Genomic DNA, 24,234 nt, shown 5'->3' with positions numbered 1-24,234 from the left:
AGGTCAGAAATGTTACCCCTCCTTGGTGTATAGGATGCTCTTCATGTTACTTAAGATAAGAACCTGGGGCACTTGGATGGCTCAGTCAGTTGAGTCTCTGACTCTTGGTTTCCGCTCAGGTCATGATCTTGGGGTTGTGGGATCGAGATCTGCATGGGGCTCCACACGGAGTCTGCTTGAGATTCTCCCTCTCCTTTTGCTTGTGCTGTCTCTCTCTCTTTCACTCTCTCAAAAATAAATATTTTTTAAAGATAAAACCCTTATGTGTCATGGTTCCCTGATTATGGAGTTATCCTTGTTTACCATATAAGCCAACTGGCTTTAAAAATTCGGATGAATTAAAAGTTAAACACAAAAATCTTAGCATTAAAAAGTGAAAGGAATGTATTTGCTCTGATACATCCTAATGATTAAAAAGTATATATATTTGCTCTAAAAACATTGGAAGAAGTCACAAAGGGAATAATATTGAGTGCGAAAAATGTAGAACTCTATGTCATAATTATAAAATGAAAGCAGCATAGAACATGAATAATATGCTTGCAGACAGATTAATAACCTTGATACATAAAAATCAATAAGCAAAACACTAGTAACAATAACCATAATAGGTAAAAATCAATAACTAAAACTCTAAGAGCCCCGTAGATAAATGGACACAGTAATAGAAAACTCAGAAGAAATACAGAGAGCTAAAAAAGGATATGCCAACCATGTTAACCTTCACCAATAATTTTCAGGAGTGCACATTAATATCAAGAGATGATTTCTTTCACCTAGGAAATTAACAAGGATAATTAAAAATAATAGTCACTGCTAAACGTGTAACAAAATGAGCTCCCACTCATTGATAATAGCATAAATGGGTATATTCTTAAGGAGAAATTTACTAAAATGCTTTTTAATGACCTTGTAGCTCTAGGAATCTAAGAAAGTGTTGACATTGGACAAAAATAGAAGCCCCAAGTAATTACTGTTGTATCATTTGGAGAAGCGAATCCCTTGGACCACCTCCCTATCCTGTACCATTAACATTATTAAATGATGTATTAACACACAGTTGTGTTTACACAATGGTGTCTCTGGCAACTAGACAAAAATCACTATTCTTACAATGAATATTTATAATCAAATGGGAAAATCCATATTACATAAATGTTCATTGAAAACTGCTGGGTACAGACAGTATCCTAATATTTTTAGTACAGAAGTTCATAGAACAAAAGGTGGAAACAAATATGCCCAAATGTGAGAGTAGAGTTACCCGAGGGCAGTAGAATTGAGTACTTTTTTGTTCTGATTTATATTTTTTGGTACTTTCCAGATACTTTTACAGGAAGTATCTTTAATCAGAAAAAAAATTTTTTTAAGACTTTATAGAAAGAAACTTGTACACATGATCTGGGTTTAGACCAGGTCCACCATTTCCATACCACCATTGTGAGAGCATATGGAGCCAGTGAAGTATGCTATCAAAATGAATTAGAGATCAAGATTGATTTCAGAGAGATTGGGAGACACAGATTCTTTTTTTTTTTTTTCCCTTAGATTCTAAGAATTCTCTTCCTTTCTTGGAAACAACTGCAATTACAACAAAAACATCATTAACCAAACTGGATTCTCCAGTTAACGATATTATTAGCCTATAGCATTTCACAGTAGTGTTGTGAACTCAAATAGGCCCATTTTGCTCTTGTAGATGTCGTCTGCTGCTGAAAATGGAGATGCCACACCTGGAAAACAGAATGAAGAAAAAACTTATAAAAAGGTGAGTGACTGTTTCATTTTCTTTCTTTAGCCCAGAAAGAGGAACATTTTCATTGCTTAGAATGTTAATCTACCCTAGGCCTTTTCTTCCTCTAGAGCAGTTGTATGTAAGTTACTGTCTTAGCTTCTTGTTGCTCTCACAAGTGACTACACATTCAGGGGTTCAGACAACACAGATGTATGATCCTGTAGTCACAAGGCTGACACGGGTCTCCCTGGGCCAGCATCCGGATGTCTACAAGACTGCATTCCTTCCTGAAGGCTCTAGGAAAGAGTCTGTCCCCTTATCTTGTTCAAATTCTCCAGACTGCCATGATTCCCTTCCAACTTCAAAGCCAGCAAAGACCAGCTGAATCTCTCTCAGGCTGTAACTCTCTGACACTTTAAAGGGCACTTGTGATGACTTTGAGCCCTCCTAGAGAATCCAGAATAATCTCTTTGTTTTAAAATCAGCTGGTTAGCAACCTTAATTTCTTTTGCATCCTTAACTCCTCCTTGCCATATAACAGATTCATGGGTTGCAATGATTAGGACATGGACACCTTTGCAGGGATGAATGGGTGGGGGGCATTTTTCTCCCTACTACAGTTACTGTGCTATAGAACATTGACAGAAGGGAGTTATTTGAAGACCCTTCTAATTCCTAAGAAGACCCTTCTGTGTATGCATTTGAATCTTTTTTCTTTTTAAGATTTTATTTATTTGAGAGAGAGAGCAAGAGCACCAGCAGAGGGAGAGGGGTATGGGGAGAGGGAGTAGCAGGCTCCTTACTGAGCAGGGAGCCCAAAGTGAAGCTCAGTCCTAGGACCCTGGGATCATGACCTGAGCTGAAGGCAGACGCTTAATCGACTGAACCACTCAGGCACCCCCAGTATGTTAATCTTTTAATTGACTTGCTATTTCCCACCAAAATTTTATACATTTTCTTATCTTTGTATTTTGGGAAAAAAAATTATAACATGAAATTCTGTCCCATTCCATTCTAAGCCTCTCAGTTTCCGTGTCTTCAGGTCGTTGCAACAAAAATCCCCTTCCAGTCTTTCCAGTGTATCTTACCTTGCAACTCTTTGACTTTGATAAATTCATGGCTCCTGGCAAGGAAGCAAATGTTCAGACACATTACTGGAGGAGTATATGTTCTCAGGCACCACTGCTCCTGCCTTTTAAATTGACTGTACATTTTCCTTCTAAAAGTCCTTGCCCTCCTTCCCTCTTGGGAGTAGGAGGTTTGTGTATTGAAGGTTTAATCTATCTTAATTTTTCCATTTGCCTTTTATTCTTTCATGGATCGCTAGCATTAAGTTTTGTCATAAAGTACATGAACCATCTGATCCAACCACATGTTTGGGTCATGGAATTAACATGATATTTCCAATTCTGTTTTCATATGGGCAGATATGCCTTTTTTCCTGATAGATCTTTCCTTCTGGCTTTCCTACTCAGTTGAACATAGAACTATAACCAGGGAGCTGCTGTAGGGGGAAGATTCAAGAGCTCAAAAGTGTCTGGTTATATAAAATTTGTGAATCTGGCCAAAGGCAATGGTACACTGTTACTTATTTGTAGACACAGGTAGAAAACCAAATCCCATCTCACTTACCCAAGACTCCTTGTAAATTGAGTCAAGCATGAGAACTGGCAGAGAGATGATCAAGTTGCCAGCCTATCCCTGTTTGAGATCCATTTCGGGTGGTTTTCTCAGTCACCGTCCGGATGTGCTGTGGTTCTTGTCTGGCCTCTGACCCACAGGAGTTCTTCCATGATGCAGAAGTAACACGAGGAATGTGACCAGGAGATCTTAGAGTCTGCTGAGTTTGTCTTGTTCACAAATTGATAAAGGAAGTTTTCAATAATAGGATATCTCTGATTCTCTCATTAATGCCTCTAATAGCATATTTGACTCAGCGGTGTTGGTAGGGTGATAAGAACTAAAAATCAGATATGAAGATTACAAATGATTCCAAAAAATAAGAGAAGATACAAGAAACTTGACAGAAAAAGGCCAACAATTTTCTTTTTTTTTAACGTGTAGTGGCAGTGGAATCTTTGGATGATCTCTCTGATTTTAAGAGGAAGATAAGCAGTGGAGGAAAGAGGTCTTTAGCTTTTCTGAGAAATGCACCAAAAAGACAATATAATGCCTGAGTCTATCACCCTTAATAAATAGGGTGTTGATACGCAGAGGAAGAAGTAGCGACTATGCAGAGAAAGTGTGGTTTTTACACAGGTAACAGCTCAGCTGAACTACTCAATTTAAGTCTTTGCCATGAAGCAAAGAGATCTTCAAACCGGAGGTGTTAATAGTGGAGTTACCAGAGGTGATAAGAGTCTCACTAGCTGTTGGAAATGTGTCTGTCTCTAGGCCCAGATGAACCATTTCTCAAGTGAAAAAAATTCAAGTTAGGACAGAGAAACACCGAGTATGAGCTTTGAAAAATCCGGACAGTGGAAGGCTTTAGTGAGAAGCAGGAGAGAAACAAATATCATCCCTCTTTTCAGCAATCAGGAGAAAGTACATTCTGGAAACCAGATGTGGGACTGCTCCTCCACATAATTTGAGCATGGACTAGTCAATATATGGCTTATGTACATTTAGAGCGGAAACACACGTCTTCTACAAACCTGCAGAGGTTCATCAAGGTATAGTTGATGTCAAATTAACTACATTTTCTATTACGAGAGAGTCATTAAATTACTCTCAGATAAGGAGGATTCTCAAGTTTAATGAATCTTGATTTAATGGTGCCAGGAACATTGTCATGGTATCCTTTCAGACAAGGTAGAGAAATATTGCCTGGATATTACGACTACTGGGCTTGTACCTGGTTGGACTAACATTTCCAATGAATGGTAGTTTTGCTTCCTTGTTGCCTTGTCTCAGCCAACATGGTACGTGAGTTGACCCTGTCTAGCTTAATACTTTTTACCCTTGACCTTAATGAAGACATGAAATTTGTGCTACGCCAATGTGCAAATGACAAACAACTGGGAAGGTAATTAGCAGACTAGCTGAGTGTCATCAAGGCCACCGTACATTTCATTAAATATTGTCCCTTTTGGGATACCTGGGTGGCTCAGCAGTTGAGCATTTTTGTCTTTAGCTCAGGGCATGATCCCAGGGTCCCAAGATCGAGTCCCGCATCGGGCTCCCTGCAGGGACCCTGCTTCTCCCTCTGCCTATGTCTCTACCTCTCTCTCTGTGTCTCTCATGAATAAATAAATAAAATCTTTAAAAAAAAAAAAAGGTATTGTCCCTTTTACAAATACTTGGAAGTTACCTTTCTTTCCCCATCCTAAAGACCTGACCATGAGGAACACACCGTTTTAATATGGAGCTTTGACAGCCCATTGGGTTTTTGCCTCTGACAGAAGTCAATCCAGGTTAAGAAGCCCCTGACCTAATGTGCTGGACAGGAGAAGGGTATCAAAAGAGTTTATAAGGAACTCAGGGTTGAGTGGGAGGGATAAGACCTGAAAACCACTTTAGAACCTGGTAGTTTATAATAAAGGATTCAATGGAGGAGAAATCATTATGGGTTAGAGTTAACAAGGAGGCTTGGGCTTCCTCTGTCAAGCCCCAGATTTATTGGACAGCTGCCAGCACCACTCAGCATCACGAGTGCTGGGATTTCCATGTGTTTAGGGAACACTCAGTGTTCATGGAACAGTGCCGTCCTCTGAGTCTTGATTACCTGCATGATTATCGCAGCTGACTACTCCTTGTTATTTCAGTTGCCCATTTTCCTAATTCATTATCAGTTCTTGATAAACCAAAGAATAGCTAACATCAGTGGGTGAGGCTAATAGCTGAAATAAGAATTTTGACTTAACCTGCTTAAAACAAACAGGTTGCCCATTCAGACAAGCATTAAAGGCTGCCTGGGTGTGTTTACAGAGTATAGTATTTCCATTTCCAGTTCATTTATGGAGTGTCTTCCGAAAGAGTTGTAAACACAAAAGCCTACAGCAGCCAAGCAGGTAACAGAGGAGTGAACTATTGGGGGGAGAAAGTGATAAACAGGAGAATGTGTCTTTTTTTAAAGGGGGAGGTGGCACTTGACGCCATCTAATAGAGCCCATGAATGAGTGCTTCCCCGGGGTTGCCAGACATACTGATTTTCAAGAAACCAAAATGTGCGCTCTGATGCAACACCTCCCAATTTTTAAAGGTTGGCAAACTGATGGAAAATTTTTCAGAACTCCTCTCTGGGTAAAGCAACAAACTACTGATCACATTTGACCTTTACACGATGGCCAGCCTGCAACCTTTGCCCTGTTTATGTAAAGATGTGAGGTGGGAAGAAAGGAGGATACAAAAGAAATGCATACAAGACCTGGTCCCCTGCCCTCTGTGACCTTACAGTTAATTCAAGAGGAAAAAAAACAAAAACAAAAACTAAAAGATCTACATGAAAAAATTAAATAATGACTCAAAATGGTATTACGTGCCAAACCAAGTGGCATTTCACGTAATCCTCTAGCAAGTGCTGACGAGCCCAAAGCTTATTCCAGTCTTCTGAGGAAAAGACCTTTTTTTGAACTTGTTCATTAGCAAGAGCATTTTGCTGGGAAACAAATTTTATAGATGCCTCATTGCTTTCTGGCACGTTGGAAAATCCCACTCCTTCGGTGACTGCGGATTGATTTACCTACTCATTTGTGAGCACAGAGAGTCAGAGCTGAATGTGATTTGGTAGAGGGACAGGAGAGCCTGGCCTGGACAAAGTGTCAGTGTTTAGGGAAAGTACAAGCAAATTTGGGGGGATGGCCTGGCTCTAAGTGACAGGTAGCCTCTAGAGCTAGTTTATGGAGTTTGCCTTAGAACTTTCTGAAATTTTGAAAACGTCCTGTAATCTGCGCTGAGACACTAGCAACAAGCTGCATGGGGCTGTTGAGCTTTGGGATCTGTGTCCAGTTTGTCTGAAGAATGAATTTTTAATTGTAGTTAAATTTCAATGTAGATAAGCACACGTAGCTAGTGGCTACCATGTTGGGCAGTGCGTTTCCAGGCAGTGAGGTACCATGACGTTGGTTGGGAGATGAATGACATGAAGAAATAATAGTACAAATCACAATGAAGGTTGACCTGAAAGCTTCCAGAAGAACTACTAGAAATGTGCTACTACTGATAGAAAAACAGAAATTTGAGGAAGACTTTTTTTTTATAAGGTGAGAAACTTAGAAGGACACTGAAGCTTGGAAATCAGTTCACTTTAAGAAAGTTCTCAGCCCCGGGAAAATACTGATGTTGGAGATCTCAGTTTTCCGTGTTTTTTATGTGAAGAAATTGCCCACCCCTCCCCCACTCTTACAACACAAAGAGACGTCAGAGTGATTGACTTATCCCAGTGATTCTAGCTGTTCTCTGTCAGGGAGATGTTTAAAACCTCTGGCCATGCGATGTCCCAGTTTGGTGACTTGTTCATTGGAATTGATCATCGTTTCACCAGTCAGCTGGCACAGACTGCCCCAGGTACTTGTTACTGCCACCATTGGCATTTCTTCCTCTCTCAAGATGCCACCCCAGATGAGCATTCCAGGCTTCTTGCCCTCCCCACCTTCTACTTCTCCTTCCATCCTGGGGTGGCCCACAATAGCGCCCCCAACCTGCTGGGGATTCTGGTTTTGATGACTACTGCAGGCTGCCCAAGGGTGGGGAAGGATTGCCTGCTTTTGGCATCAGTGACCCACCCATCACTCTCTCTACCTATTTTCTACCATGACCAGCACGCTTGATGGCAGCACTCAGAATAGCAGACTAGGATCCAGTGTCCTTGATCCGGGTTCCGTGGTTTTTTCCATTTTGTTGTGTTCTGTGTTTCAAGGCCTTAGATGTCAATGAATTTCAGTGTCCAGCCAGTTTGCCTATCAGGGAAGTAGGCAGTGATGAGGTTAAGAGGGAAGAATGCCAGCCCATCATGCCAAGAAAAGATGACTTTTATGATCTTTTAAACATAGGTAAGGTAACGACTCAGAGATACTTTGATCTAAGTGGGAGCATTTATTTAAATACAAGCTCTTTTATGAAATATTTCTTGGAACATATACAGGTACTGGTAACATTGGTTGCCTCCAGGGAGAACTGGGTGGTGGAAATTTTGAGTTGGGGAAAACTTGTCTGTATATACCTGTAGATCTGCTTAATTTTGAACCACATGAATGTCTTACCTGTTCAGAAATTGAATAAATAACGTTTTAAGATGGGAGTAGGGGCTGCCATGTGTCCCATGCCCTGACTGCTTGTCCTTCCCTTCACAAGCTAGAGGGCCATCACCTCCATAAAACCAGATACTTGCTTTGTGCCCTGGTAGAGCTCCACTCTACAGCTCAACCAGAGACATGTTTTTCTGTGCATTGGGCAGCAGTTCTCATGAAAAGCAACCACAGTAGTCCCTAGGAAGAGTGATCCTTGGGCATTCTGATTGTTATTCCTAGTCACCTTCATCCAAAACATTCTAACCCAATGGTTTTCAACCACCACCCCCCTCCCCCCACGCCCTCCCAGGGAAATTTGGTGATGTCTGTCTGTAGACATTTTTGATGGTCACAGTTGCTGCGCTGGTGCAACTGGCATCTAGGAGGTAGAGCCCAGCCATACCATATCCTATAACACATAGGACAGTGCCCACGACAGAGAATTACTGAAATGTTAGTAGCAGCAGGGCTGAAAAACCTTGCCCAAACCAAACTATCCTTTTAAGAAGAGGGTAGATGTGAGTCTCACTCTTCTAGGTATTAGTTGTAAAATCTTAGGCATTTTTCTCTAATTGATCTGAATCTTCATTTTTCTCATTGATGAAATGTCATTAATACATATCCTGAGTGCCTCACTGTGGAGTGAGGATCAGACACATCCTGGAAAAAGTAAAATACCAGTGTGTGAAATCACTGTCTTTATTAGAAAAAGCAAGATCCCTCAGCCTCTGATTTCCAATCAGGTTAGTTCTCTTAGTACCAAGCAAGGCAGCTGGTGTGATTGCCTCCCCCAGTGCTGGGCTGATGAGGAGACTGGTCAGTTAGCATCCTGGTTGCTGGGCTCATGAGGAGACTGGTCCAGTAGCATCCTGGTGCTGGTTCCACCTGGCCTGGGCAGGGAGAACAGACAGTGCATGCTGGAGCAGGACTCTGGCATTCCATACAGCCATGGTTTCAGAATAAGAGAAAGATGTGCTCCTTCCTGATGGTGGACTGCCATTATGTATGTGTGTTTGTGTTTTTTAATTGAGCAGCAAGCAGATGAGCTACATCATTCTCAGGGAAGGGAAATTTTTCAATAATCCCATTAGATTTAGAAGCATGTGGAATTATATACCATTACCATCCACCCACCTGTGCAGATCTTCCCTCCAAACCCTGCAGCGTCTGTAGGGTATCACCTGTGTTGCTGTGTTCTTCCTAAGTCCTAAAGCAAGTGATTACAGATCTGCTTTTATGACTTCCCAGCTACATTTCAGGTAATTAAGCAGAAACAGCAGGCAGCTTCAAGTAGGAGGAGAAGCCAAACCATCCTATCAAGGTGTTCCCTGGCATTGTTCATTTCTAAGTGGCCTATTTTGACCTTCACATTGGAGGGAATGTCTATGTGTTAAGCCACCCGGGTTTGCCGCACTACTGCATTCTGATTAACTGTGGAATTGCCATCTCTTGTGTGTGTGTGTCCCTGATCCTAATAAACATTGCATTGGTGTCCCCACAACACCCTAAACTTGCTGCACAACTTTCTTCAGGGCAACAACCACCACGCCATTGTTGGGTTTAGTGTGCATGGCAGGTGTGGAGGCTGGTGTTTTCCGTAGCATGCTGGGCCAGCTGAGCTGGAGCTCCTGCTCTCAGCACAATGTAGCTTTTGCTTTCAAATTTAAAGGCTTAATATGCCCAGATGACCTGCACACTTCTTTCCACAGTTTGGACAACAGGATTCTGATCTGGACCTCAGGCCTCTTGACCTAAGGCCTATGGCTTGTCCATTTTTTTTTTTTTAAGATTTTATTTGTAAATAGTCTCTCCACCCAACATGGGGCTTGAACTCACAACCCTGAGATCAAGAGTCACATGCTCCCCTGACTGAGCCAGCCAAGGACCCCAGCTTGTGCATTTTTATCGCTTCCATCCCATTTCCCTTGTGCATTTTTATCGCTTCCATCCCATTTCCCTTCCCAAATCACTTAACAGAGATTTTTAAAGTTGTCTCTTAGAAATTGCTTAAGAACATAGAAAAGAAAACTTCTAGAATTCTTTATTGTGGATTCCAGAAAAGAAGACCAGCAACATAAGTTAGGTTCTAGTCTTCTGTCTACTGCACAAACACTAATAAAATATATGCCTTGTGCTTATTCAGAATTTTTACTGTTTTATGGGGTTAGAATCATTAGTCGCTAGGAGAATCTAATTTATTGAACTCAAGCTGTTCTAGCCAGAAACCTGTTAATTCAGCAAAGAAAAGCATAGTTATTTTCAATTGGAAGCAATTTTAAAAGCTTTGTTAATAATAAGAGCAACATTTATTGAGTGCTTAGCATATGCCAGACATCTATCTGAGCACTTAAGAATTCTTAACTCATTTAATCTGATAACAACCTTGTTGCTATTTTATAGATGAAAAACTGAGGTACAAAGAGGTTCAGTTAGCTGTTCCAGGGCACCCAAGTAAGTGGCAGAGTAAGGCTGAGATTTGAACCCCAACTATCTCTCCCTGGGGTGTGTCAGACCCAAACCACTGCAGTATTTTCTGAAGCCTGTGGCACCTATGATATTAAAATGGAACGTTCTCAATTATCCACTAGAATGGTGGAGGCCAGTGGTATAAATGAAACTAGCCACCTTTGGAATTGGGCCAAAATAAAACTGAATAATTTTCAAACGTGCTTTCCTCCATTCAGTGGTTCAGAAGCCACCTTGCCTTGTCCAGAGTGTGTTTCTCCACTGAATATAGAATCTGCGTTGTACCCTCAAAAGGGGTATGACTAGAAACTACATATTAATTTTGAAATGAAAAACCATCTGATCCTTGGGCATTGTGTGGAACTCTGGAAATAAAATGACAAAGTGATGATTTCAAAAAATCATTCTTGAGCCCAAAACTAAAAATTGACATCCATTTGGAGGGGGTGATATATTTTGAACTGTCATATTAGGAGAACACGCTTCAGACCTCACTGTTCTGCAGGCTGTCACAGGAGGAGTAATAACTCACTAATAATCTGCTTCCATAGCTCAGAAGATCTGATAAAGAAAGCATTGGGTTGGAGGGTGAATACTTTGAAAGTTATTTTCCTGTGTGGGAGTCAAGTTTCTCCAGATGGTACACCTGTATTTTCTGGCAAGTTCGCTGTCTGTAGATCCTGTGTCTGTGGCTTTTATTGTACCACACAAGGCAGATAAGACCAGCCCTTTGCGCAGAAGCTGTCCGTGAGACATTTCAGTGCATCATCATCAAGGAGAGAAGCAAAAGAAGATAGCTGTGGTCTCTGAGGACTATAAAATTGAGATTCTCACTCTGCTCTTATCTTTTCTGTTTAACCCCCAATACATATGTATGTCCAGACACCCAGAGACACGAAGTGGGTTCGGTTATAAGGAAACTTTTTAACTGTTCATTAGGTCTGGCTGTGCTTGTTTTCTCAGTGAGATCATCACCCATGCTTACTTTGATGGGAGTGCTTTTTACTCATCCAAGATGTGCTTCTGTATCCTGTGCATGATGGATCAGGGAGCTTTAGGTTATCGAGCCCCTAGCTGACATATAGGCTGTCCGGGTGACATTCTATTTCTCCCAAGCTACTTTTTCATGCTCTGACTTTGTCATTTTTTTAAGGATGTGGTTAATATCTGGGATATAAGATGTGCGTTTGATTGTATGTCCGTGCATTCATTCATTTATCCAGCTGACAAATACTTACTTAGCTTGACACCATGCTGGGCCTTGAGGGGAGAGCAGACGCCAGGACAAATGTGGTCCCTGCCCTAAGAATGCTTTCATTTTTATGGTACAGACAAACCAGAAGAAGGAAACATAATAAAACAATTACTAACTTTTAAAGTCCTGTGAAAGAAACCCACACATATATGGTAAATCAACTTATGACAGAGGAAGCAAGAATATACAGTGGGGAAAGGACAGCCTCTTCAGTGACTGGTGCTGGGAACACTGGAGAGTCACATGCCAAAAAATGAAACTGGATCACTTTCTTATACCATGTGCAAACATTAACTTAAAATGAATTGCATACTTGAATGTAAGCCGTAAAACTCCTTGAATAAAATAAAGACACTAAGCTCCTTGACATTGGTCTGGCCGGTGATATTTTGAACCTGACTCCAAAGGCAAGAGCAGCATAAGCAAAAATAAACAAATAGGATTACATCAAACCAGAAAGCTTCTGCACAGTGAAGGAAACCACCATCAAAATGAAAAGGCTGCCTACTGAATGGGAGAAGATATTACAAATGATATGGCCAATAAGGAGTTAATATCCAAAATATATAAAAACCCATGTGACTCAATGACAAAAGAAAGCAAGATGACTACAAAATAGGCAGACAATCTGAATTGCCATTTTTCCAAAGAAGGTGGGAGATAGCCAACCAAGTGAAAAAATGCTTCGTGTCACTCATCATCAGGAAAATGCAAATCAAACCCACACCTCACGCCTGTTGGAATGATGCTTATCAAAAAGAGAAGAAATAACAAACATTAGTGAGGATGTGGAGAAAATGGAACCCTCGTGCACTGTTGGTAGAAATGTAAATTGGTGCAGCCCACTGTGGAAAACAGTTATGAAAGTTCTTTAAAAATTGAAAAATAGAGCTACCGTATGATCTAGCTTCTGGTTATTTATCTGAAGAAAACAAAAATACTTATTCAAAAAGATATATATACCCCCATGTTCATTGTAGCACTGCTTAAAATAGCCAAGATATGCAGACAGCCTAAATGTCCATTGGATATAAAAAAGATGTGATACACATACACACACACACACACACACACACACACACACACAATGGAATACACTCATCCATAAAACAGAATGAAATCTTGCCATTTGTGACAACATGGATGATCTTAAGGGTATTATGCTAAGTGAAATAAGTCAGACAAAAACAAATAGTGTATGATTTCACTTACACATGGAATCTCAAAACAAAACAGAACTCATGGATACAGAGGACAGATTGGTGGTTGCCAGAGGGGAGAGGAAAGTTGGGGTGGTCAAAATGAGTGAAGGGGATCCATAGTACAAACTTGGGAGTTATAAGTTACAGGGATATAATGTATGGCATGGTAGTTACAACTATATTATTTTATAATATTATATAATATGTATTGCATATGCAGTATATATTACTATATTGACTATAATATTGCATTGTATATTTGGAAGTTCCTAAGAGTTAATTTTGGTAGTCCTTATCATGGAAAAAAAATTTTGTAGCTCTACATGGTGCCTGATGGCAACTGGACTTATTGTCACTTTACAGTATTTACAAATATCAAATCATTACATTGTACATCTGAAACTCACGTAAATGTTATATGTCAATAATCCTTCCATTTAAAAAATGCTGTGAAGAAAATAAGAGCAGGGTTGCTATCTTTTTTTTGTTGTTGTTAATTTTTATTTATTTATGATAGTCACAGAGAGAGAGAGAAAGAGAGAGAGACAGGCAGAGGGAGAAGCAGGCTCCATGCGCCGGGAGCCCGACGTGGGATTCGATCCCGGGTCTCGAGGATCGCGCCCTGGGCCAAAGGCAGGCACTAAACCGCTGCGCCACCCAGGGATCCCGGTTGCTATCTTTTAGATGAAGGATTTCGGGAAGCCTCTTTAAGAAAGTGACTTGGGGGCTGGGATTGCAAGTGCAAGAAGGAGCCAGCCAACAGAAGAGTAGAAGTAAGAATTTCTTTGGCAGAGACAACAGCATTTGCCAAGTCCTGGAAGCAGGAAGGAGCTTCATGGGTTCAGGGAATTGAGGGAGAGGCCAAGCGTGATGGAGGATCTTGAGCAAAGAAGCAGAAGTAGGACAGTGAGAGCAGTGGCTCTCACCTGAGCCCCACATTATGTCCCAGGGAACGCAAGGCAGTGCCGTCACAGCTTGCGGAGGACCAGGGGCAGGTGGGGCCAGCATGTAGATCAGAGCCCAGGGATGCTGCTACACATTGCACAATGTGCAGGATAGGGCTCCGCCACAAAGAACTATCTGGCCCCAACTATCTAGTGCTAAATTGAGAAATCCTGAGTTAGAGAAATAGGTGGTGGCCTGAGCTGAGAGATATAGTAGGCTGGACTGCTTGTGGTTGCATATGGGAGTGAGGGCATGAACCGAATGTTTGATGATCCCTGGAATCTAACCCAAGCACCTGGGTGGATGTCGTGGCCATTGATCAAGATGAAGAGGAGTGGTATAAGGAAGGGTTTAGGAAGGAAAATCATGTCTTCCAATTTGGACATGTCAGTTCCAAGACATTTTGAGCCATCGAAGGGGAGTATCTAGTTGATAGTGAGAAAGGTGGATTTGGAACTCAAGGTTACCCTCCTATTTGTTGAGCTGTGGATTCCCGAGGAACTGGTGAGTTAGATGGAGGAGAGGCCCCAGGACTGGGAAACATTTACATTTTGATACAACCTCTTAAGACTCTCCTTCATAGAGTTATGTTCTTGAAATAAACAAAGCTGGCCGACTCATTCCCATACACGTAGTCTTCCATCGGCCTTCCATTACCCACAGAGAAAATCCATACTCTGAAGCACAGCATAGGCATCCATAAAGAGTCTGTCCACAGTGGGCTTGTCTTCTCGCATCTTCTGCTATTCAGCACACACCTAACTCCTGCCACACTGGATACGTGCATCCCTGTTCCTTTAGGTCCATGCTGATCATTCTAGAAGGTCTTCATTCCAGAAACAGCTCTGTCATCGCCCATCTACACGCTCCTAGGCACTGACTGTTGGTTACATGTTCCCAGACCTCCCTCAGCACCCTGCACTTGACCTGTTATATCATGAATGACTTTGTGTTGTAGTAATAGCTTGCAGTTATATCCTGCCAACTGCATCTTGAGTAGCTAGAGAGCAGGGGCCTTGCCCAGTCATCTTGACATCCGTAGGGTCCCATACAGTGCCTGGCACCAAATGTTCAAGAGATGTATCACTTTTTTCTTCTTAATTCTAAAATTGTCATAGACATCCCAGAGAGAGATATTCTTGAGCTACAGTTCCAGATCTGCAATTAGAGGTGAGATATGCTGGAGGGAAGAAGGGGGTGCTGGGAGAAGGGGGTGGAATTTGCACTTTGGGTATTCGGATCAGAGAAAGAACGCTTTGAAAGAGCCCAGTTCAGTTCTTTTGGCTTTTTATGTGTCAGAGATGAGAGCGATTATGTCTCTCTCCGGTCACTGCATGACTCTTTAAAAGTTGACTATTAATCTTTTGGCATCCTTAAGTCCCCTTGTCTATGGTCTGCAGACGCCTTACAATCGGCCGCTCTGAGTGTATGGAAGAGTTTCAGCAGTGAATTTTAAAAGGCCGTCTCTTCCCAACTCCATCACTTAAAGGTTCCATTCTTTCTAGATATTGCCTCAGTTAAAGGGTGCCGCTTGGTGGGTGCCAGTTACTGTCAGGGAGAATCAGGATTTAGGAGGGCTGCCCTCCTAAGTTAAAGGCTGCCCCTAGGTGGGTGCCAGTTACTGTCAGGGAGAATCAGAATTTAGGAGGGGTTGGCAGCCCATTTCTCGAACACAGTAGCATACCAAACATCTTTTTCTGTGTAACATGAAAGACACAGGACCAATAATTTTTCAGGTTTGCTATTTCAAAGGGAAGGAGAGGGAGTAAAAGCCTGGCAGTTTTCAGAGCAGCTACAACCTCATGAAGTAGACTTTAAACCTGCAGTCAGGACCCAGAGGCAGGCGGTGGTGATGAGAGCCCCGGCCCTCCTGCTTTGCCTTCATCCCTCACTAGTGCAGAGCTGAGACAGGGAGCCTGGCTGGGTTGCCAGGCTGGCTCTGCTGTTTATGAGCTCAGTCCCATGCAGGACAGGTAATGTCTGAGCAGAGCAATGCCACAGTATGGTTTGACTAGTGAATCTGATGATGGATGAAAAGGCACTCGGAAGACCATAGTTGGCTATACAGATATTAAATTGGTACTGTTGTCACTAGATCCCCATGGAATGTAAGCCCCACAAGAACAAGTACTTGGCCAACCAGCTGGAACTCAATACTTAGTGAAGGAACAGATTTTACTTCACCTTCACATGCTGCCACATTGTTCACCTTGGAATTCCAAATGGCTTGGGACCCTGGTCTCTGTGGATGGCAGTCCTTGCTGTTGGGTGTTGAGGTGATAAGTTATTTAGAAAGAGCAGTAGGACTCTGTGGCCAAAGGAAATCTAACTTTTGGTTATTAAAGACACCTCAAAAAAAAAAAAAGTATCCTATGGAAAACAAGGAAGTTTCCTTGGAAAACAAGGAAAAATGTTTTCCTTGATTTCCATTTTATTTAAGTAAAAATTAAAAGTCTTGTAGCTTAACCATCTCTCTGGTTTATTTTTACGAAACTGATTTTAAGCTCTAAGAGTCCTTTCTCTTCATCTTTCTTTGCCTTTGTGTGTTGTAGCTACTGTTCCTAGGCCAGTAGAATTCCCCAGGGGGAAATGAAATGTTCTCTCCAAGGCTGTAGAATGCAGTAAAATGGGGTGAGCTTGTGCCACTCAAGACTACAGGATGGGGAAGTTGGGGGTGGGGAGGGCATGTCCAACTTTGTGTTGCATGTGTTTTAAAGAAAATCTCAGAAAACAAAGCAGCACAAGTGGCACAGTCATCCCCTAAGAATTTTTTTTTATTTTTAACTTAATTATGATAAACTCAGAGACAGATCTGTTCCGCCTTTTCATCGCCTGATGTCTGATGGAACACTTAATTTAGATATAACTGATATTATAAATTAGGGGTGTCTTAAAGTTGTAAATACAAAAGAGCCTTTGAAGCATTGAAGTTTCATTTGTGAACAAAATCAGAAAGGATGGAGTCTTCTGAGGTTCTGCTTTGATAAGCAAAATCCTGTTTTCCAAGGGAAGTATTCCATGTAATAAAAACAGTAAGTTTCTCTTTCCTTTTGGACTTTGAGGTATGCCAAGTTGGCCTGCTTTGATGCTGACCTCCATACTTTTTGTTCATACATTTATTTTTAAGCAAGTTTTATTAGCATATGGGATACCTCCATTGACACATATATTGCTAATTTTTAAATTTGGGGTTTTTTCGGAAAATGGAAGTCCTGAATTATTTCACATGAGTTTCCTGAAGGGTGAGAAGAAGCTACCTAGCATGATATAGCTCATGATTGACCTAGCCAAGGAAAAGGGTGTCTTGCTGGGAGCCAGATGGCTCCACAGAACAGAAGTAGCTGTGCCTATCAGAGGGGCAGCCACGGTGCTCAGAATCTCTTGGTGCACAGGGCAGAGTCTGGCTGAATCTAGGGTACCAGGCCACAGCCCTTTATCCATAGGGTTCCATCCTTGTGAAGGAAGAATTTAAACTGGCAGCCTACTCTTGAATAGGAAACAGTTATAACCATCCACGGCCTTCCTGCTTATTGGCCCAAACTCATCCTCCCCAATGTCACCTGGACCAGAGATCATTGGGTACCCAGTGGCCTCAAACAGCATCTTTGGCCTTAGAATATCTGTTTGCCCACCACATGTTCTCACTCAGTAGATAAACCTGAGTACCTATACATATTAGGCAACACGGCTATAGCCTTGAATACAGGGGATTGGTCTGTGACCTCACAGAATCATGTTATACAGGGCCTGGACTTTTTAGCACTGTTGCTGACTTACCTTTCAAAAAGTTTTCAATTTACAGTGCCTCCAGCTGATTTAAGAAAGTGCATGTTTTCCCAGGTTCTGACACTGAGCCCTATTCATTTTAAGAATCTCTGCTAGCTAGATGAAAATGCCTCAGTTTGCATTCATTTATAAGAGCTACTTACATATTAAGGGCTTGCATTTTTATTGCAAATGTTTTTTTAAAATTTTATTTATTCATGAGAGACACAGAGAGAGAGAAGCAGAGACACAGGCAGAGGGAGAAGCAGGCTCCATGCAGGGAGCTGGATCAGGACTCGATCTCGGGACACGCCCTGGGCTGAAGGCGGCGCTAAACTACTGAGCCAACCGGCTGCCCGTATTTTTTGTTGTTGTTGTTTTTTAATTTTATGTTTTTCTTGTTTTAAATTAGTCTTTAATTTTGCTCTCTCTCTCTCTCTCTCTCTTTTTTTTTTTTTTGATCCAGGCTTTTATGAAGTTGGATTTGTTAATATTTCCCTAAAGGCTTTTGTCTTCGCCCTCATTTTTAAATGTTATGCTGGAAATGCTTTGTTTAAATTATAATATTCATGATAATGTAAGACTTCCCAAAGAATTCTTAATTTTCAAAAATTTATATTTACATTAATTCCTCTAATTAAGCTTCGGAATTCTAAGATTGTTGCTTCTAAAAAGATTGCTATTGCGATCTTTGTTGAAATTGGTTTAAATTTATTAGTGATTTTAGAGAGAAGTAGCATCTTTAACTGTTAGGTCTTCCCTTCCAAGAGTTAAATGTCGGTATATTTATTGTCTTTTATGGTATATTTATTGTCTTTTATGCTCCTCAGTAACTTATAGTCTTCTGAGACTTTGTACCTATTTTTTATTAAAAATTTTCCTAAGTAATTTATGTGGGATTTTCTTTTTGTTCTTATTGTTATGGGGTTTTTTTTTTCCCTCTATTACAAATAAGATTTTTTTTTTCATTACATTTCCTAGCTGGGAATGTGTGAGTTCTTGACTTATGTGAGTTTGTTTTATAAACTGCCAACTTTATTTTTAAACTATTCTCCTAGGTCCATGATTGATTCTTGGGTATGATAGGTGGCAATCATATCATCTGTAAATTATTTTTCTCCTTCTAACCAATATTTTGTATTTAGTTTTCTTGTCTTATTTTACTAGTGTGATTTTCCAAAATAGTATCAAAGAATCTTAGTGATAACAGGACTGCCTTGTCCATGATTTTAAAAGACAAATGGCTATTGTACTGTCTCCAGAGTATAATTTGTGGCACACATGGGTTATTAATAGCTATTTAAGTAAAACTTTCTTGGCCATATACATTTGGGAGGTACTATGGAAATGGTATAGTGTTGTCATTTAACTCAAGAACTGTTTTCCATATTGAGAAAGTTTCTTTCTGACTCTGGTTTTATTAAGAGTTCTTTAAAATCTTCGGATCCCTGGGTGGTTCAGTGGTTTAGTGCCTGCCTTTGGCCCAGGGCATGATCCTAGAGTTCCGGGATTGAGTCCCATATCAGGATCCCTGCGTGGAGCCTGCATCTGTCTCTGCCTCTCTCTCTCTCTCTCTCTCTCTCTCTCTCATGAATAAATAAATAAAATCTTTTTAAAAAAGAGTTCTTTAAAATCTTAATTGAGTATTGACTTCTGTATATAATTGATTTAACAGACCATGGAAAGGCAATCAGTGGAAACAGCTTTTGAGATACTCTCAGTACTTGAAAATAGTAAAACTGTGTTTCTCTTAAAATATTATTTAATTTGGATTTGGTATCAGTCTATGGATAGAGTATTTGTAGTTTGCTTATAATTTGGTGCAGTGTTTAGAATTTCTTCCAATAGGCCTGCTGTCCTTTCCCCCATACCAGAGTAATCTGTGTGGAAATTATCCCAAGAGTTAATGCTTTTCACAAGCTGTCTCGGGGAGGTATGTGTGACCTTTGCCTTAAAAACAACAATAAGGGGATCCCTGGGTGGTGCAGCGGTTTGGCGCCTGCCTTTGGCTCGGGGCGCGATCCTGGAGACCCTGGATCGAATCCCACGTCGGGCTCCAGGTGCATGGAGCCTGCTTCTCCCTCTGCCTGTGTCTCTGCCTCTCTCTGTGTGTCTCTCATGAATAAATAAATTACTTATTTAAAAAAAAAAAACAAAAACAAAAACAAAAAAAACAATAAGGGGCGCTTTGGTGGTTCAGTCAGTTAAGTGTCTGCCTTCAGCTTTGGTCATGATTCCAGGGTCCTGGGATCAAGTCCTGAGTCGGGGCTCTCTGTTCAGTAGGAAGCCTGCTTCTCCCTCTCCATTTGCTGCTTCCCCTGCTTGCGCGCTCTTTCTCCCTCTCTCTCTGACAAGTAAATAAAAAAAAATTTTTAACAAACAATGACAAAACTGGTTTTGTCCAAACCACTCTGGACAGGTCCCAGTCCAGAACATCTTATTTATAAATAGCCTACCATTCTCCCTACTTGAGTTCTCATTCTCTCTCTCTCTCTCTTTCTCTCAAAGTATTTAAAACAATAGCAGTAATAAAGCACAATAGTGTAGTCTGTGCCACTCCTGACAAGTCCCAGTAGAACATCTTATTTATAGATAGATTCTTTCCTTTGGAATTAGTGCAGCAAAGAGTGAAAGGGTTGGGCTGCTTTGTGTAGACAGGACCTAAAAGCATTTGGGTGTTTTAAAATTTATGTGTGTATTTGTTTCCTCCTGCTGCTGTAACAAATTACTGCAATCTTCGTGGCCTAAAACAACACAATTTATTATCTTACAGTTCTGTAAGATAGACATCCAATACATGTCTCAACCAAGCTGAAATCATGATGTCAAAGGGGCTGCATTCCTTTCTGGAAGCTCTAGGGGAGGGTCTACTTCCTTGCCTTTCCCTGCTTCTGGAAGCCACTTAGATTCCTTGGCCCATGGCCCCTTTCTCAATTTCCAAGCCACCAAGGAGCAGTTAGTTATATCTTTTCACACTGTATCTCATTCACCCCCCTTTTTTTACCTCTTCTTTTTTCACTTTTAAGGATTCATGTTACTATATTGGGCCCATCCAGGTAATCCAGGACAATCTCCCTGTCTCAAGCTGATTAGCAACCTTAATTGCACCTACAACCTTGTAATATTGTGCCTTCTAAGGTAACATACTCTTTTAGGCTTCACAAGTTTTGTTAGGACGTGACCATATTTGGAGTCCATCGTTCTGTGTCCTAGAGTAGAATTTAACCGTGTCCTCCTCTGTGCACCTAGAGCACTCTGTCATCCCTGTAGCACGTACTGTCAATCTGAGACTCTGAACAGACACTGATTGAGCTCCTGAGGCGTGGAGAGGAGAGACAGTCTCACATCTGGACTTCCTCGACCTCCTCCTCTTCCTCCTCTCTTTCCCTTCCTGTTCTATTTAACCCCTCCTTTGAATCAATAAGTGTAATAAAGACACCTCCAAGACCTAAATCTCCCTGTGATAAACTTACATAGATAAGAGATTGTTTTACAAGGTGGAAGCATGAAACAGGACTTCTGGTGCTTTCCTCATGATTGAGAAGCAAGGATGGCTCATGGTCCTACTATAACATGAACCAGTCAGTCTTTGAACACAGTTTTTAAAATCCAGTTCTGAGCTCACTGCCAGAGGTAGTCTCCTTCCTTGCCTGTATTATGCATCTCCCACAGTACCATTTGCCCTATTATTTCTTTGGTGTTTACAGAAGCAGGTCATGTTTATGAAGCATGTCCAGAAAAGGGAAATGATAGATGGAAAAATCTCTACATGGGGTATAGAGTCAAGTGATGTCTAGATTGGGATCAAGGGCTAGAAATATGCTGGTGACTTCATATGTACCATGGGACTGGTATTTTTCCAGCATGGAGTTTGGATAAACTTGAATGGATCTTTTTAATATTTCTTTGAAAATGGAACATTAGCTATCCTCAGAGATTTAATCTTGGGCAGAAAATTGGAGTAAGATCATCACCTCCGATGACAGGATTCATCTGTTTTCTTGAAAGTCGAGTGGATATCCTCTGCAGTTTTGCAGTTACTGTTGAAATGAAAATCATCACCGTCACTCAAGGTGGAAATAGCAGAAATGATTAATTTAGAAAAGAGAAGGATTGTGGGGTGGGTGGAAGTGACATTTGTCTGCATTATATTCTTAGAAACTTAGACTGTGAGAGTTGGAAATGCCTCTGAGAAAACTGTTCATTAACATATAAGGAAATAGAAGCGCAAATACTTGAGTTGTTGGCCAAGAGTGTGCTGAGTGCAAGAAGCAGAGCTGGAGCTCTGGGTGCAAGTATCTGGGTCCTCAGCCCTTCTCCATACTTTGCACTTTTTTTGCAGCGTCTTTGACAGCTGCTCAGGGTGACCAGACCAAGCCACTCGCCCCAGAGATGCCCTTCGTATCAATTTTCACTTGGGCATTTCTCAGGCACAGATGGCTCAAACATTCCTTGTGTGGTTTGCCCTTGAGAATCAGAGTGTCATCTGCTGTGGGAACAGCAGCCCCTGGGTTTGTGAGTACGTGTGCATGCCTGTGCGGAAGGCTGAGGAGGTGGGCAGGCTTGTTTGTACACACATGATGCATGATGCCAGCTGCCTTTTTTTTTTTAAGGACCAGGATCCATCATTGGATTTTTTGTTTTACATTTTTTAAATTTTATTTGAGAGAGAGAGAGAGCGTGCACGAATAGGAGGACCAGATGGAGAGGAACAAGCAGACTCTGTGCTGAGCATGGAGCCTGACACAAGACTCGATTTCGCCACCCTGAGACCATGACCTGAGCCAAAATCAAGAGTCAGATGCCTAACCGACTGAGCCACTCAGGCACCCCTTGTTTTTTTCATTTTAAATCACTTCAGTACTAGTGTTTTACATTTGGCTTGATGAAACAAAATGTGAGTTAAAACAACTGTGAAGTTTTAAGACACAGTTCTTGATAAACCTAAAATACACAGCATTCCGTGAACACAAATAGCATATACGCAGACAACATAAGCAGCAACGTATATTCACCATAAAGAAAATGCTGATTTATGTTGGCTTATATTATGATGGTTTTGTACTTCGATGAAGTTGTGGTTTTTCAACCAGGGCTAATTTTTCCTCTCCTCCATTCAGAGCATGTAGGGAGCAAGTATGCGTGGACATACTTTTGATTATGAATTTGGAGGAAGTGATGCTGCTGGCATCTAGGGATAAAGGCCAGGGATGCTGCTGGGCATCATATAGTGCACAGGACAGCCTCGCACATACACAGCAAAGAATTACCGAGTCTACAATGTCAGTGGCAGGGTACCTGGGTGCTCAGTCCGTTAAGCATCTGCCTTCAGCTCAGGTCATGATCCTGGGGTCCTGGGATGGAGTCCCATGTTGAGCTCCCTACTCAGTGGGGGGGGCCTTCTTCTCCCTCTGCCCCCCCACCCCACCCCTCTCTCTCAAATAAAATCTTTCTAAATAAATAAAATAAAATATCAATGGTGCCAAGGTTGAGAAATTATGGCCTAAGGGAATCTATGACTTATCTGATACTTGGGTTTAGACATCTTTTTAGGGAGTTGATTTAGAAATGGCTTTGCTTGTGGAATAAATGTATCAGAAGAGTATGTGGCCTGGAGAAATTTCTGTAGTCTACTTGGGTAAGGGGATCATTTTTCCCAACCGTGGCAGAAGTGCCCCTTTCACTATCTCAGGCTTCTGTTCTTGATGATGGGAATTTAAAAATCAGCTTCCCTCTACCTTTGACATCTATGGATTCTGTGGTCGAGGATTTAGAGGTACTGTTTTCGTTTGGGGTCACCATATAGTTTATATAACCAAACCCAGAATTACAGAAGATGGTTAAGAAAGTCAAGACTAAGGTATGCATCCATTCTTTACCAAAACAGACCAGTCAAGGAACCCAATGGCAGGTGAGGAAGTAGACCTCAATGTGGTCAGATCGTGGCAAAGACCATTATGGCAACAAATACTTGAAGAGGGGACCCTAAAAAAAAAGAAATGACTAGGGGCTGCCAGAGCCCTGCCTGTGTACTGTGTTCTACTTAGGGACTAAGTGTATTAAGGATGATTAGTATTTCCTTGTTCCTTTTTGAATCTTTGAATGAAAATTTCCATATTGTTTGGGGTTTTTCCCTATTGCCAGGTGGTTAAATTCCAAACAAATTAAATCATGGTCTAGAGACATAGGTATTTCCAATAATGCTCATGTAGGGCTGATGGCAGATGGTTTCCCTCCGATGAAAATAACACCCCTTCGCCACAGAAACCTGTAAGTATGAGCAGCTGTGGTGCTTGGTGCCGGGACCACCTGTGTGTCTGGCCGCCCAGCTTGGTGGTGGTCGATGGAAGAGACTGGGACTGCTTTCTCTCACTTCAATTCACAGTGAGATGTTGCCTCTTGGGACAGACTGTTCATTTACTCAGGCAGACTGAAGAGATTTTTTCCCCCAAGCCATATACTTATTGTACCAGGTACGTCCGTTTCACAAGCCAGACTGTTTCTAATCAATCCTCCAGTAGCCTAAAGCCAAGCACTGACAGATGCTAGTGCTGGGAGAGAGGTGGAGTGCTAGTGCCCAGGAACAGATCCTATCAGAGTGGGCCTGAAAGAGCAAAGGGTAGAGGTGTGGGTCAGAAA

The 24,234-nt window shown here is 41.5% G+C and overlaps 1 protein-coding gene and 1 long non-coding RNA gene across 8 annotated transcripts in view; one reads left to right on the top strand and one right to left on the bottom strand.

The window, feature by feature from the left end:
- PIP5K1B (phosphatidylinositol-4-phosphate 5-kinase type 1 beta) overlaps positions 1-24,234 on the top strand; it is a 299,484-nt gene that overhangs the window by 119,578 nt on the left and 155,672 nt on the right. For 6 of the 7 annotated variants that reach the window (XM_038527137.1, XM_038527138.1, XM_038527139.1 and 3 more), the window contains one exon: positions 1,700-1,768. In XM_038527137.1, coding sequence (XP_038383065.1) covers positions 1,700-1,768 — 69 coding nt within the window. Of the gene's footprint in view, positions 1-1,699; positions 1,769-14,833; positions 15,001-24,234 lie in introns of those variants that run through there. The other variant, XM_038527143.1, reaches the window with a different exon arrangement.
- The window catches only part of LOC111096775, a 30,754-nt gene continuing 7,973 nt past the window's right edge, over positions 1,454-24,234 (bottom strand). Inside the window, exons 3-4 of the long non-coding RNA XR_005354231.1 lie at positions 21,570-21,635; positions 1,454-1,733 (exon numbers count right to left, since the gene is read on the bottom strand). This is a non-coding gene — a long non-coding RNA (uncharacterized LOC111096775). The remainder of the gene's footprint in view (positions 1,734-21,569; positions 21,636-24,234) is intronic.

The sequence above is a fragment of the Canis lupus genome, chromosome 1, assembly GCF_011100685.1.
Source record: "Canis lupus familiaris isolate Mischka breed German Shepherd chromosome 1, alternate assembly UU_Cfam_GSD_1.0, whole genome shotgun sequence".
NCBI lineage: Eukaryota > Metazoa > Chordata > Mammalia > Carnivora > Canidae > Canis > Canis lupus.
Note: the sequence above shows the minus strand (reverse complement) of the source record. Positions and strands in the feature narration are given on the sequence as shown.